General features: G+C 27.5%; 1 protein-coding gene across 2 annotated transcripts in view; it reads right to left on the reverse strand.

The window, feature by feature from the left end:
* Nucleotides 1–1,013: 1,013 nt before the first annotated feature.
* The window catches only part of LOC143239657 (protein lifeguard 1-like), a 33,482-nt gene continuing 21,076 nt past the window's right edge, over nt 1,014–13,419 (reverse strand). Inside the window, exons 8-11 of one of the 2 annotated variants that reach the window (XM_076480985.1) lie at nt 13,258–13,299; nt 12,730–12,819; nt 10,082–10,129; nt 1,014–6,716 (exon numbers count right to left, since the gene is read on the reverse strand). In XM_076480985.1, the coding sequence (XP_076337100.1) occupies nt 6,564–6,716; nt 10,082–10,129; nt 12,730–12,819; nt 13,258–13,299 (333 nt within the window). In that variant the 3' untranslated portion in view covers nt 1,014–6,563. The remainder of the gene's footprint in view (nt 6,717–10,081; nt 10,130–12,729; nt 12,820–13,257; nt 13,300–13,419) is intronic. The other variant, XM_076480986.1, reaches the window with a different exon arrangement.

Here is a 13,419-nt window from a genome sequence, read left to right on the forward strand (position 1 = left end):
GAAAATCTGCAACAAAACAGAATATTAAAATCCGCATTCAGTTTACCATCTTTTACACCAACAAATTATCTACACCAAATTAGTAATTTACCAACTAAAAGCAGAAAATATTATCTAAAAGCAGAAAATAGAAACAAACTAACGGCATCACTACACAAATTATCAAGTGCACCAACAAAATACATATCACCTTACAACATATTTCAAGAATCACAATCCACTCAACAAAGAATATAAATAAATAAAATCCATGTTATTAACATGAATTCCTTTTTTTCAGGTACAGGGCACACGACAGGCAAAACTTTCGGTGCCTGTCGTGTGAAAGTGGGTTTTCTCGGGGCACTCCCGTTTCCCCCCACATCAAAATCTTTAGGCATTGGATTTCTAGATCCCAGCCCAGGCAACTCTTTTGCCAGACCCTGAATCGTGCCGTTTGATTTGATCTGGATTTGAATGAATTATATTCATGTTCACATCTGCCAAACTTCTTCCTTTCGGGACAGGTCCTGGCCTTTCTTTCCACAGCTTCCTTTGCCTCCACCCAAAACATTTAGAGAGACATCCTCCACCCAAAAAGTCAAGAATAATAACGATAATTAATTTATTAAAATAATAATAATAAAAAAAACACCACTTAATCTTAATAACAATCCACGAAAGGGGACGAAGAGGAACTACAAAGTTCCTGAACACCCCAGTTGGAGAGAGAACTCTGATTTCTCTCTCTCTAAACTGAACCCCTGCCACGTTAGTTTAGTTTAGTTTAGTCTTAAGAGAGAGCCATATGACATGTGAACTGAGAAAATTACTACCATAATTTCACATACCTTGTTCAATACACAGCATCCTACTAAACCTATTCAGATTAAAATAAGCAGCTTATTCTAAAAATTATACACTCCATGATGTATATAATCTTGATTAAAAGTGAAGCCAGAATTCATTAACTTCGTGCATGTGACACTACTGGTGTTTATAACCACGTTTAACAGCACGTAAACAGACAATGCCTCGTAAATCAGATTTTATTTTGAAATGCACACCCAAACCTACTTCATAACATACAAGTAAATACAAGCAAGGTTTTCATTTTTGCAGCAATTTCCCTCGTTACGTGGTTTATCTATATGCAAAAGAGAACTTCATTCAAATATCAGTGCTACACTATTCAATTTGTATGCATTGGTGAAAAAAAGTTACTATTTACATCCTTGGACTACTCGCCCGTAAAGTTATAATGCATGCTAATAGATTTGAAATAATCTACTTTCTAGTTCTTAACAAGTACAAATACAATTTCATACTAATAGCCAGAAAGCTAAATAAAATGGCATATTAATTATATCTCTAAATCCTTTATTCTGAAGTAAATTAATATGTAAACCTTACACAAAACATTTTCATACCACATATTATTAATAAAAAACAATAAACTTCATATCATCTTTATTTTTAGAACTTCTAACCTATATTTATGTTACACATAAAGGTGACTGTATATTTCCACATAAATTTACCACAAATAACAGAATCTCCAAATTTCTACATAAAAATTCCTGCTTTTTGATTTTCCATCTGTTGCCAGCTACAAATTCTTTTATGGCTAGATGTCTTCCGACACATTATAATAGGAATTTTTAACTCTTACCAAACAGGTAGTATTGATATCTTGTTAAAATGTATGGTATGTAACATTCATTAGAAAATGAGCAACTTACAAAACATTTCAAAAACCTAAACTGGAGACTAGCCTTTAAAACATTTCAAAGTATAGAATCAAACCTTGTAAAAGTTGCACATAAGACCTGGATTCACTACTGATAACATTTGTGTTCTAAGTCAAATATTTTGTAACTTAAGTAACTCAGTCATTATAATCCACCTATTACTGATCAAAAATCATTTATAGTAAAATAAAGTGCACTAAATTATAGAGAATGTACAACATTACCATTATTAAGTCAGTAATTTCTTATAGTACATAACCACTAAAACTATTGTAATAATCATAATAATAATAATTAAAAAAGGTTTTAGAATATTAAATAAATCCTTATATACATTATTTCTTTATGAACACAATACGACTACCATTATGAATATTACTACAGTTGTATATTTCAGTGTAAAGGTATTTATATGTGTTAAACATGTTTTAGTTAACATTTTTAAGACAATTTAATGATTCAATTTATATTGTTTACTTATACTACAGATGAAGAAAGCAACTTTAATTTTTTTTACATTAATAAATATTTCACAATATATAAACATTAAACACTGACAATCTCATTTTTAACTACAATACAGTTTTTAAAACAGGATTTCTGACAAGAACTGAAAATCACTAATACATGTGACTTGTACAGTACTTGTACTCTGAATGGTAGATGTCTTTTTCATAAACATACTTTTTCCATTCTTATTTTTCTGAGCTTAACTTTTCAGGTCAAAATTTAAGTACAATTAACTAACAATAAACAAGTTAATTATAAGATTTGTATCAAGGTTAAATAGATTGTATTCATACACACAAATACTAAACTGAAGATTTCAACAAGTTTCCCAATTTAACTAAAGGTAGAAAAATAAGGAAACACCATAATATGGTATTTCTAATAAATTTATTAATGGCTATATGACTAATTCAGCTGTAAGGAGCTAAAAGGAAAATTTAAAAAAGTACTTTATTTCTTAGTAAACCAAAACTGTGCATAATATAGACATTATAAAATCTTAAAAAGCTGTATCACATGTGAAACTCTAAATGATACAGCTTTAAAGGAAGATATCTGCAGTCATAAGCACCCATAATAAAAACCAAAATAGTCAGGTAGTACAGAAGAAAAATGAAAATTGATATTAATATACAAAAACAATAACATTTAAAATTAAAAAAAGGAGAAAGGAGAACAAGTGCATAAATCCACAATGTCCTGTATTCTACTACCTGCCAGTGTTCACATCAGTTGTTGGAAAGATAAAACAGCAAGTTAAAAAGAAAACATAATCAAGAACTATATTTCTCTCTCTCTCATACAGTTTCATATTTAACAATCCTTTCTCTACAAAAAAAAACAAACAAACTCCACCAACAGTACCAGACTGATAAACTATTATTTCTATAAAAAATCAAAATACACAATGGGAAAATAGAAATAAAATTCCTTTACATGAAAGCAATCTTTTCAGGCCCAGTAACTTGTATTATATAGCCTAATAAAAATAAAATTTATTTATAACAGAATTTTCATATTTCCATGACTAAGAATTAACCTTCTTTTAGAAAATGTTTCTTTCACAATAGTTTCTTATTTTTATTATTTTAATGTCTCAACAATAAAAATATTATAATTTAGATTATCAACCAGAAGTTTAAAGAATGAATTATTATTACAAATTCAAGCATATCTTTTTGATTGGAAAAAAATATATTTAAAACAATTAGGCACAAGACTACTTCTAACTGTAAACCAAAAACTTTGAAATTAAAATATGTTCTGTCAAAATTAAAAATTTGGATCTGTCAAAAAATGTATATCCAAATCCAGATACTGTGCTTGATAATCAGTATTAATTGTTTCTATTTCTAGATCAGTAGAATAAATTTAAGTTAAAATAATAATAATTTGTGAATTATTAATCAAAATTAAATCAACATAATGCATTACAGAGCTGAAAATTTGAAAATTTCTTTTTTAAAGATTTTGTTTGAAATTAAGCACAAAGCTACATAAAGGGCTATATGTGTTCTGCCCACCATGATTTCTAGAGTTGTAGGTTTGTAATCAAACCACTGTGCCACTAGAAGGCTTTTTTTAGAGTTAATTTTTATTGGTAAAAATAATAAATTAGTTAAATTACTAAAATATCTAGATCCTATGGGTAATCCAGTTCTGTTTATAAATAAGACTTATTCATTATAATATGATTATTAAAAATAGAAAAATGAATAACTTTTTTAACTGTTCTTGAGTAAAGTGAAACTTAGGAATAATATAATCTAAAACAAATAAAAAAATTAAACTGATTTAATAAAAAAAGCTATTGTTTTCTAAAGACTGTAAATCGTAAGCACAAAAATATTGGAAAATAATTTTACTTTTAAAATATTATATTAGGATTTTGTTTAATGTAATATTTAATAATAGGTATAAAAAGACTACTTATAATAAATCTATTTTTTGTCTTTTCATGCAATTTAGACATAATATAAGAAAAAATAACTAAGTTTATTAGTCTTTCTAAAGTTACTCATTCATATCTAATTTTATATAAAATAACATCTAAGCATAAAACTGTGTATGAACAAAACCAAAATTTCTATTTAGTTCATCAAAATATAATTAAATCACCTTGAATTATTTTTCTTCTGAAAATATAAAAATCATAATCATAATTATACAAATTAATTGAATTAATCTTATTTTCTAAAGCTCTAATAGTAAAAACATAAATTCATAAAAGATAACAATGAAAATTCCTTTTCTTTAGTAATTTTAATAATAAAGTTATCAGAATGTTAATTATTGAATTTATAAAAAAAGTCTTTTTATAATTTTCCTTGCAAGTCCTATATTTAGAATATTTTTGCAAAATTTAATTAAATTTTCATATTCTATTAGATTTAAGTTATTTCTAACATAATTTTCATCCAAGAATATTTATTTCAGTTACAAGGTAAATTACATCTTCAAAGTTTAAATTTTTAACAAATTATAAATAATTGTAAAGCATAAGTGTTATTGGTTTAACCTATTTAACCACAGCAATGTGTTGTATGTTTTTAATAGAAATTTTGTAATAAAACATTAAACAAAGCAAATATAAATCATCTAAAGATTTATGTTTAAAATCAATAACAAACAAATATTTTTCTTCATTGCTATTTTTGTATTGTCAAAAGACTGAAATCTATCAAAGTTTAATCTTTCTCAAATGAACTATTAAATCAAGATCATTAATTATCAATAAATTATTAAACGTTTGTTATGAAACCTATTTTTTTTAAATTTATAGTAATCTCATCAGTAATAAAAGCCATGATGCATTTTTGATTGTTAGCAGAACTAAGTGATACATAGAACAGATTACATTTAAACCATATTTAATTTTACTTTAATTACTTTCTTAAGATTTCAAATTGTATTTTCCAATACAAGTATTTTTAATTAAACTGTTGACTGTTTTATTTATAATACTGATTTAATCCATAAAAATAGAATATTATTTTAACATCAACAATTTTTTGCATTCACAAGAGTAACACTGTTTTCAACTTTTGTAAAATAGTAAATCAAATATTTGAAAAGAATGACAATTAAAGCAATCAATTTTGGATAAATAAGGAAAACATTTATTATACTGTAACCTATGTGAATCAATTCTTAAATGTAGTGTATCAATACTGCTTTAGACAAATTAAGTTTCATATTGTAGAGGTAGGTGTACAAAAAATATCTTGTAATTTAGAAATAAGTAAACTAGGGATATTAAAATGTTTTTCCAGTGAAGCTACACAAGTTAGACATCTTGAAATTTTGCACACAAGTTTTATGAGAACTATCACAAGCATATTAAAGATTTGTAGAAATTAAATAACTAGGCTAATATCCTGTAGACAAAATGTCAAGGAGAGAAAGAATTCAGCACATCATCATATTGTTTCTAATTATAATCAAAATATAACACTAATAGTAGCATTACTGCATAATTTATATAATAGTAAAATTTCAATATCTCATAACAATGGAGAATTATAAATATTATCACTTGTAGCTCATTACATTTTAATATTTGCAATATTTATAAATTTTAAATAAACACTGAAAAACATACCATTTTAAATTTATTGAAAAATATAAAAATGAAGTTACAATATTTCAATTATTTCCTCAAAGACCAAAAACCATTGTAAAAATTACATTTTATATCTAGTAACAGCTAAATATATTTTCATAATAAAACTCATAATACAAAAATATCAGGTTGGAAATGTTTTTGTAATTATTAAATAACTGTTAATTATTAAGTATTTTACAAACATATGGTAAGCTATATATTCACAAGGGTTCTTTTATCATCACAAATATCCACAAGATTCTTTCACTTTTATTTAAAATGCTTAACTCTCAAGAAAAATACCAATATCAAACCAATAAAAATTAATTTTTTTTCTAGGTTATACTAAAAAAAATAATTTTAGTTTAATCTGGGAGGAAGAAAACACATGTGCAATTAACCATTGTAACAAGTACACAAAATATGTTCTGATAATAAGTAACCACAAATATGCCAGTTTTTGTAAAACACTATTTCTCATAAACAGAACTATATGCTTTTGTAATAGTCAAAGTAGATTTCTGGGTAATTTTAAAATGCATTCAGTATATTTTTCATTTACCAAATATTCAAAATTTAAATTTTTATTACTATTCTTAAAGAGTCTAAAAACATATTTTGAACCTCCAGTTACAATTTTGAAAGTTTTTCTTGCCAACTAAGTTTTTTAAATAGGTTTGCTGTCAGTCAGAGAACAACTTTTTGGTAGAGAGTAATCCTTAATCTCTAGCAGAGCTGATGATCTGAAGAATGAAAAGGAACAAGTTGATGATGTCAAGGTAAAGGTTCAGAGCTGCAAAGATGTATTCTTCTGGAGAAATAGAGTACCTATGATTGCCACCTATCATCAGCTGTGTGTCGTACACCAAGTACTAAAAATTAAACCATATAAACGTCATTAACAGATATTTTATATACAGTTATACTCATATGTGATGAAATTTGAACTATTATAAACAAAGTGGTATTTTTGTAGAGAAAGACGGAGCAAAAAGATCAAAACACACAAACATTACTCCTTGTTCTATCATAGATTTTACTTTACTTGAAAATACTTTTGATATCATAGTCCTATTTAACTGTAGTCAGATTGAAAGACAGTACAGTTACAATATCATATTGCATAAAATTAAAAATATTGTAAAATAATTGTAAAATGCATGGATGTGTGATGTTATGAAGTGCACACAAATTAGCAGCTGGGAAGCTATTTTCTGTTTGTTATTAGTCATTCAAAAACTAAGATACCACAATAAGGAAAATAATTCTAGTAACACAATTGTTTTTGCAAACAATTAAGAGAAATTAGTGATTCATTTTATTCAGTTATCTGCATTAGTTTGATTAAGAAAAAAATGGACAAAGAAATATAAGCTTTGATTCAGAAATAATTTTTTTTATATAACACACAACACTGATAGTGGTCCTATAATGAGAATTTTTTGTGAGACAAATAAATGTACTTAGAATTTCTGGCAATTTTTAGTGACAGAAATATTACCATAGCACATTTACATCTTTAATAGTCAATTTCATAATCTTTGCTTTTGGAGAAAAGACAATAATTTACAAATGAAACTGGGGTGTAACAGTGGACCATAACAGCAATGCTCAGCACATACATCATTACTACTGATCCTTTATAGTGAGGCTCTGGCAACCTTTCCAAATTTACTACTTATAAATTACATAAATTTGTCAATTTCAAGTTATATATTGTGTTTCACTGCTATGATCATGCAACACAGCAACAAGTTGGTATTTATGGTCACATGCCTTACATTTACAATTTGGTAATGCTGCAAGATAAAAACTTTCTGCACATTTTGCAGGATAGAACAACCATTTCTATCCATCTAGTCAGAACTATTGCACTTACTAACATGTTAAAAAGATGTATGCTAATCATATACATAATATGAAATAAACAGTTAGTGGTTTTTACTGATAATGTTTCCTCACAACCTACATTGTATTTCACTTAGAAGGTAGATGCTAAGTATTTCATAAGTTAATTTCATACAATGCTATAATTCAAACTGAAAATATTATCAAATGAGTTACTTAGATTCTGTGTTCTTAAAGAATCACATACAGGCTTGGTATATGTGACCAACTGTCTGATCTCTTTGTACTTGTTTAAAGTCTAACATTTAGATTTAATATTTATAATTTTTTATTTTGTGTATATATCTTTACAAACTTTGGCAGTGTTTCAGAAAATATTATATGTTGTTAGCATACAAAATATCATATTTTTAAATATTTTTAATAAAATAAAGATCTGTCCATGAACATATTGAGTATTTGTTTTGAATGGTCCACGTACAAAGTAATTTTTAGGTTAAAATTAAAAATACTTTCTCTCATCCAAAAAATCTTAAATTTGCCTCGTGCAATCCTTAATATTTCCTAAGTGCACTTTAAGCATTTTATTTCAGAAAACCTTCTTGATAGTTTATCTCTTATTTTCTTCACCCTATCTCAAAAATCAGTCAATATTACCAAATTCTTAACTACCGAAAATTCACAAAAACGAAATAAATTTAAACTATCCTTTTTTCTTTCTAGAATGACTTCAAATTGGAATACAAAACCACCTCTGTTTATCCCAAGTACCTCTAAGTTTGTAACAACATACATCTACCTATTATTAAAATTTTGTTTTATTGTCCTTTGAACCATGTTTGACTACTGTCTGCAATATTACAAGTTGTAAATCACTCGGAGCACATGTAGCTCATGTTATGCTATCAAATTACATTACCCATGAACTACTACAACTAGTACAAGCAGCTCATGTGTGACTCGTGAAACCGTTTTATTATATATCATCATCAATTTTACTTGATCTGATCTTAACTAACCTAAAAATATCCCTATTTTTACATTTTACTTTTAAAATTATATATAAAGAAATATGGAAAAAGAGGAAATAAAATACTTATCAAATATTTGTTGTTGTTCTTCAATGTTGAATGGAGTTAATACTGTTTTTTTCATATAACTCAAAGTATTGCACTTAATTTTTATTCAATTAAATAATGCACCAAACAATATAAACAAATAACATGCATAAAATAGACATATTTTATTACTTCTCAAAACTTTTCTGGCTTTCTAGCTCTGCAATAAGAGTCATAACAACCTCACCCAAGCTAGTCATTAACTTTTCCATGGGATTGATGTTGGTACTCTAAGCGAAACTGAGATTTAACCATTAAGAACATAACTTTATACAATACGTAAAATAGATTTAAATGTTGAATTTTTACTGATTATAGGTAATATATAATTAAATGTAAGGTAACTGTTAATGAATTATGAAAAAGAGACTGTCACGTGGGCCAGGCATGAGGGGTCTGATTTTCTATTCAACAGCACTAAAACCAAAGTTGAAGACTATAATGAATGTGGATTGTCTGTGAAATGATAATTTTGTAGAGTAATTCATGTTTAATCTCTACTTTTTCTAGATGTGGTGGATAAAATAGAGATGATGACATGCTTAGAGAAAATGTGTCACACTTGGGGAAATTCAGGATTTTTAAAAATATTGCTTTGTAGAATTAAGAACTTAAAACTTGCATACTATTAAAATATGGATTATTAGCTAATATTTTATGCTGTTCTAAGAGGTATAATATGAACAAAAACAATTTAATAAAACTCTGAATGTAAGGCAACAAGACTTTGTGTTGTGTGCAGCAAAGGATACTGGTGGTGATAGGGTTAATACAGTAACAGCAAATGGAGGAAAAAAGAACTAAATTTTAAACAATGAACAATATTTCACTCATTCTTCACTCATTGTAGAATGTCGATACCCAGCTGATTCACAGAATTATTATAAAACATCAAACAAACCATTCTGATTCACAAAAAGGCTCTTGGGTTGCTCAACAGGAATGTAACACTGGGTTAACAAGTTGGTCCTCACTAAGAATGTATTTTTCAAGCACTTTAATTACAGCTAGAATTTCAAAGAGAGAAAGCTAGAAATGTACAGTCAGCTAAGTACACATGACCTGTTCGGTAATGATATTTCATTGCGTGCACACCTACCTTAGATATAAATATAACATTCATGTAAATCAGGTTTACCTTTTCACACACAAATGTTTATACATTCCCTCTAAATGAAACATAAGGGTGTATAAGAATATAATGCAAAGAGGAAGAGAAATATATACTTGAAAGCATATTAAAATAGGTATTAAATGTTTTGTGCACTTACTAGTGAGAAAATTAGAGCTCCAAGCGATGCATAAACAAGACTGACAACCTGCAAGGTTGAAAAATAATGACTTATGTATGACAGTAAATTACACGTTAAATCATAGAACACAGTACCATATTTGAACCAGAAGGAAAATCCAAGGTAACCAGTATTTTAAATAGATAGTTAGGTCTTGGCAGTTAATCATTAAGTTTTAATAATTTTTAAAATTACTTTATTTTATGAAGTAAAAACTGCTACTAAAACATTTAGTTTTTTCAGCTGCTCAAGTTACCACTGGAATTTATGTTCAAATCTAGTTTGTGATTAGTAAATTTGGAGGATAAATCAGTCAATAAAAGATTTTGTTTATAAACTATAACAAAAGATAACATTCTTATGAATATGTCTCCTATTCAAAATAGGTTCAGAACAGAATAATTGTATAATTTAATGTGCATTCTCTACCAAATACTTCACAAAGTACAATTTAAATTCTGAATAACCAATATGGTTCTTGGTGGATCTCAGATTGATCAAAAATTGACTGATTCAGAACTATTTGTTAGCTTAATACATAGAATTTGAATAATAAAACTACCCAAGATGAGCAAACTTATTCATATCATGCATGACAATATTTACTTAGTTTAGGTTATTCTGAATGAACGTCTGTTAGTTTTCATTTTAAGCTTAACTAAAAAAAAGTAGAAAAGTAACAGATTTCCATTAAATAACACTATGTAACACAAACTGTGTTACTGGATAGTATGTGTTATTTCTTAATTACTTATGTTGTAAAAGTACAGAAAATGGACATTATTCCCTTCAAACTTTGCTTTTGTGATCTGGATAATGAAATTTAGAAATTAACCTATTTTCTATGTAAAAACAGTCAAATTTACAAATTTTCATTTACATATGGTCTGAATAAAACAATATATGAATCAAGATTTACATGTATTTATACTAAAGTTACACAAAAATGTTTAGAAGTGAGTAATTTTTTGAGACTTTGACCGTAATGTAAATCAATTTCATGTATCAGCCCCCAAATATAGTGTCCCATCACGTATTCGTTATACACTCCCAGGTCACAAAAGCAAAAAGTCTGATAGAAAAGTAGGTCTTTTCCATTTACTTTAGACATAAGTAATTGGGAAATAACACTTTCTGTCAGGAACAAGAAAAAGTATCTCATTACATAGTGTTATTAAACAAATCAGGTGACTAGGATTAGATAATATTTTGTTTTTCAGTGACTGATATTTCAAAAGTATGTGATAATTTACAAACCAGAAAGAGATTTTTCATCATATCCTTTTCAATATGGTATCAAAATATTTAATTATATCAACATAAAAACAATCATTATGTGTGAAACAATATTACACATCAATAAATAATAATTACATCAGCTAAATAAAAACAAGTAATAAGTAAAGAAGCTCTTTGAGAGTGGCCCCTTCTCCAGAAGGGGAACCACAGGTGATAAAACTTTCTTGCTTTCAAATTTTTTGTATCTTGTTAAAGGAAGGAAGTCCTCCATCTTTTTAAAAGAAATTAGACTAATGTTCTTCAAATGTTACAAAACTTATTGTTTATGATTCTCCTTAGATACATTCAAAATGTTATTAGACATTACTATGGATACAGGAATGACCTCAATAATGCACACTATCAATGCCTTACTTTAGCATGTCATTTAGCACACACTATCAATGCCTTACTTTAGCATGTCATTTAGCACACACTATCAATGCCTTACTTTAGCATGTCATTTAGCACACATTATCAATGCCTTACTTTAGCATGTCATTTAGGTATCATCAGGGATTAAAACTGTGATTCTTAACCTACAGTTGCTATTGAAGAAGTCTGCTTAGTTACAAGAAATCAAAGCAGTTATTATTATTATTTTTGCTTTTTTCCTCAGGCTGATTTTAAACAAACTGTAAATTTCACTAACATAAACTCACTGTTAGAGGTTAGTTTTGTTTTAATTTTAGAAGTAAAATAACAAACTATCATTTGAGGTGGAGCAGTCAGCGCCCCAGTTGTCAGCAGACAGCAATACAGCAGTAACACTGTTAACCAGCTAATGAGGATTGCCAAACATTTTATAACGTACTTACTCGAGGTTAACTAAAGTGGAATAAAACAAGTACAAACACCAGTAGTGAGAAGAAACAAAGTTGAACTAAAACTAAAATCTCGTTTTCAGAATTTCATTATGCTTAAAACATCACAATGGATTTACATTACTGGGTCAGTGGCATCCCTTATCCAAAAGAATGGATTACAGGAATTAAAACAGGTCATGGACTTGACATACTGCTAATGTGGAACACTATGTGCCCCCCAGAAAATCTGTTAGTGTTGAAAGTAGCAAGTATGTTGTGAGTTTAGGAACATGTATTAAAAAACAGTAGTACAACAAAAAATAAATATTCAGAACTGAGCTGTTAAAAAAGGTAAGATATAAGATTAAAAAATTTTTTTTTACAAATCTGTAATATTTATTTAATCAAAAGCATATCAAACATTAAACATAACATACCACAGCATACTAAGTATTTAAATAATTAGCACATTAAATTTTTCAGTAAAATAGCAATTAACTATGCTAAACGTTTTTTATATAAAATACTAAAAGCTTAACTCACACGTCCTGGAATGAAGATACAGATAAAGCCAAAGACAAAAAGGATCAAGACTGCCACAAAAAGGAAACCACCACACATGGTAAAATCCCACTGCAAAAATTACAAGTAACAATTTATTACATGTAAACACACACAAAACTTCTAACACACTTGATTACAGTTTCCTTGTGTCTTAATATATATAATGTTGAAAACAGATGGAGCTCATCCCAGCTTGCATGTAAAAAGAAACTCCTATATACAATACTTCAGTGGGTCACAGAAAATAATATATTAAATTTATTGAAATAGTATTTCATGTATTCTCACTATAATGAAGTAAGAATTCCATAGAAACTACGTATCTCGCTCCTAGAACTGGTTTAAATCTTAGGGCCCATGTTTTATATACAAAATTATTGACAGCACAAGGATATTTTAAAGACAAAATCAAGTCTTTCCTTTCTTAACCAATACTTGAGCTACATAAATTAAAACACACACCAATTTCATAACACACTAAAATAATAAAGAAAAGCATTTACCAACCTTTGTTTGGAAAGCAAAAATAGTCAAACCCAGAGATACTACCTATGGTGGGAAAACAATATAATTAATAAATATCAATAATAAAGAGATGACTTAAGTGAGTATTAATTAGCTTTTACAATTTAACAGGAATTTAATAGTACTAAACTTTCTATAATACTT

The sequence above is a fragment of the Tachypleus tridentatus genome, chromosome 13 (assembly GCF_004210375.1).
Source record: "Tachypleus tridentatus isolate NWPU-2018 chromosome 13, ASM421037v1, whole genome shotgun sequence".
Taxonomy (NCBI): Eukaryota; Metazoa; Arthropoda; class Merostomata; order Xiphosura; family Limulidae; genus Tachypleus; species Tachypleus tridentatus.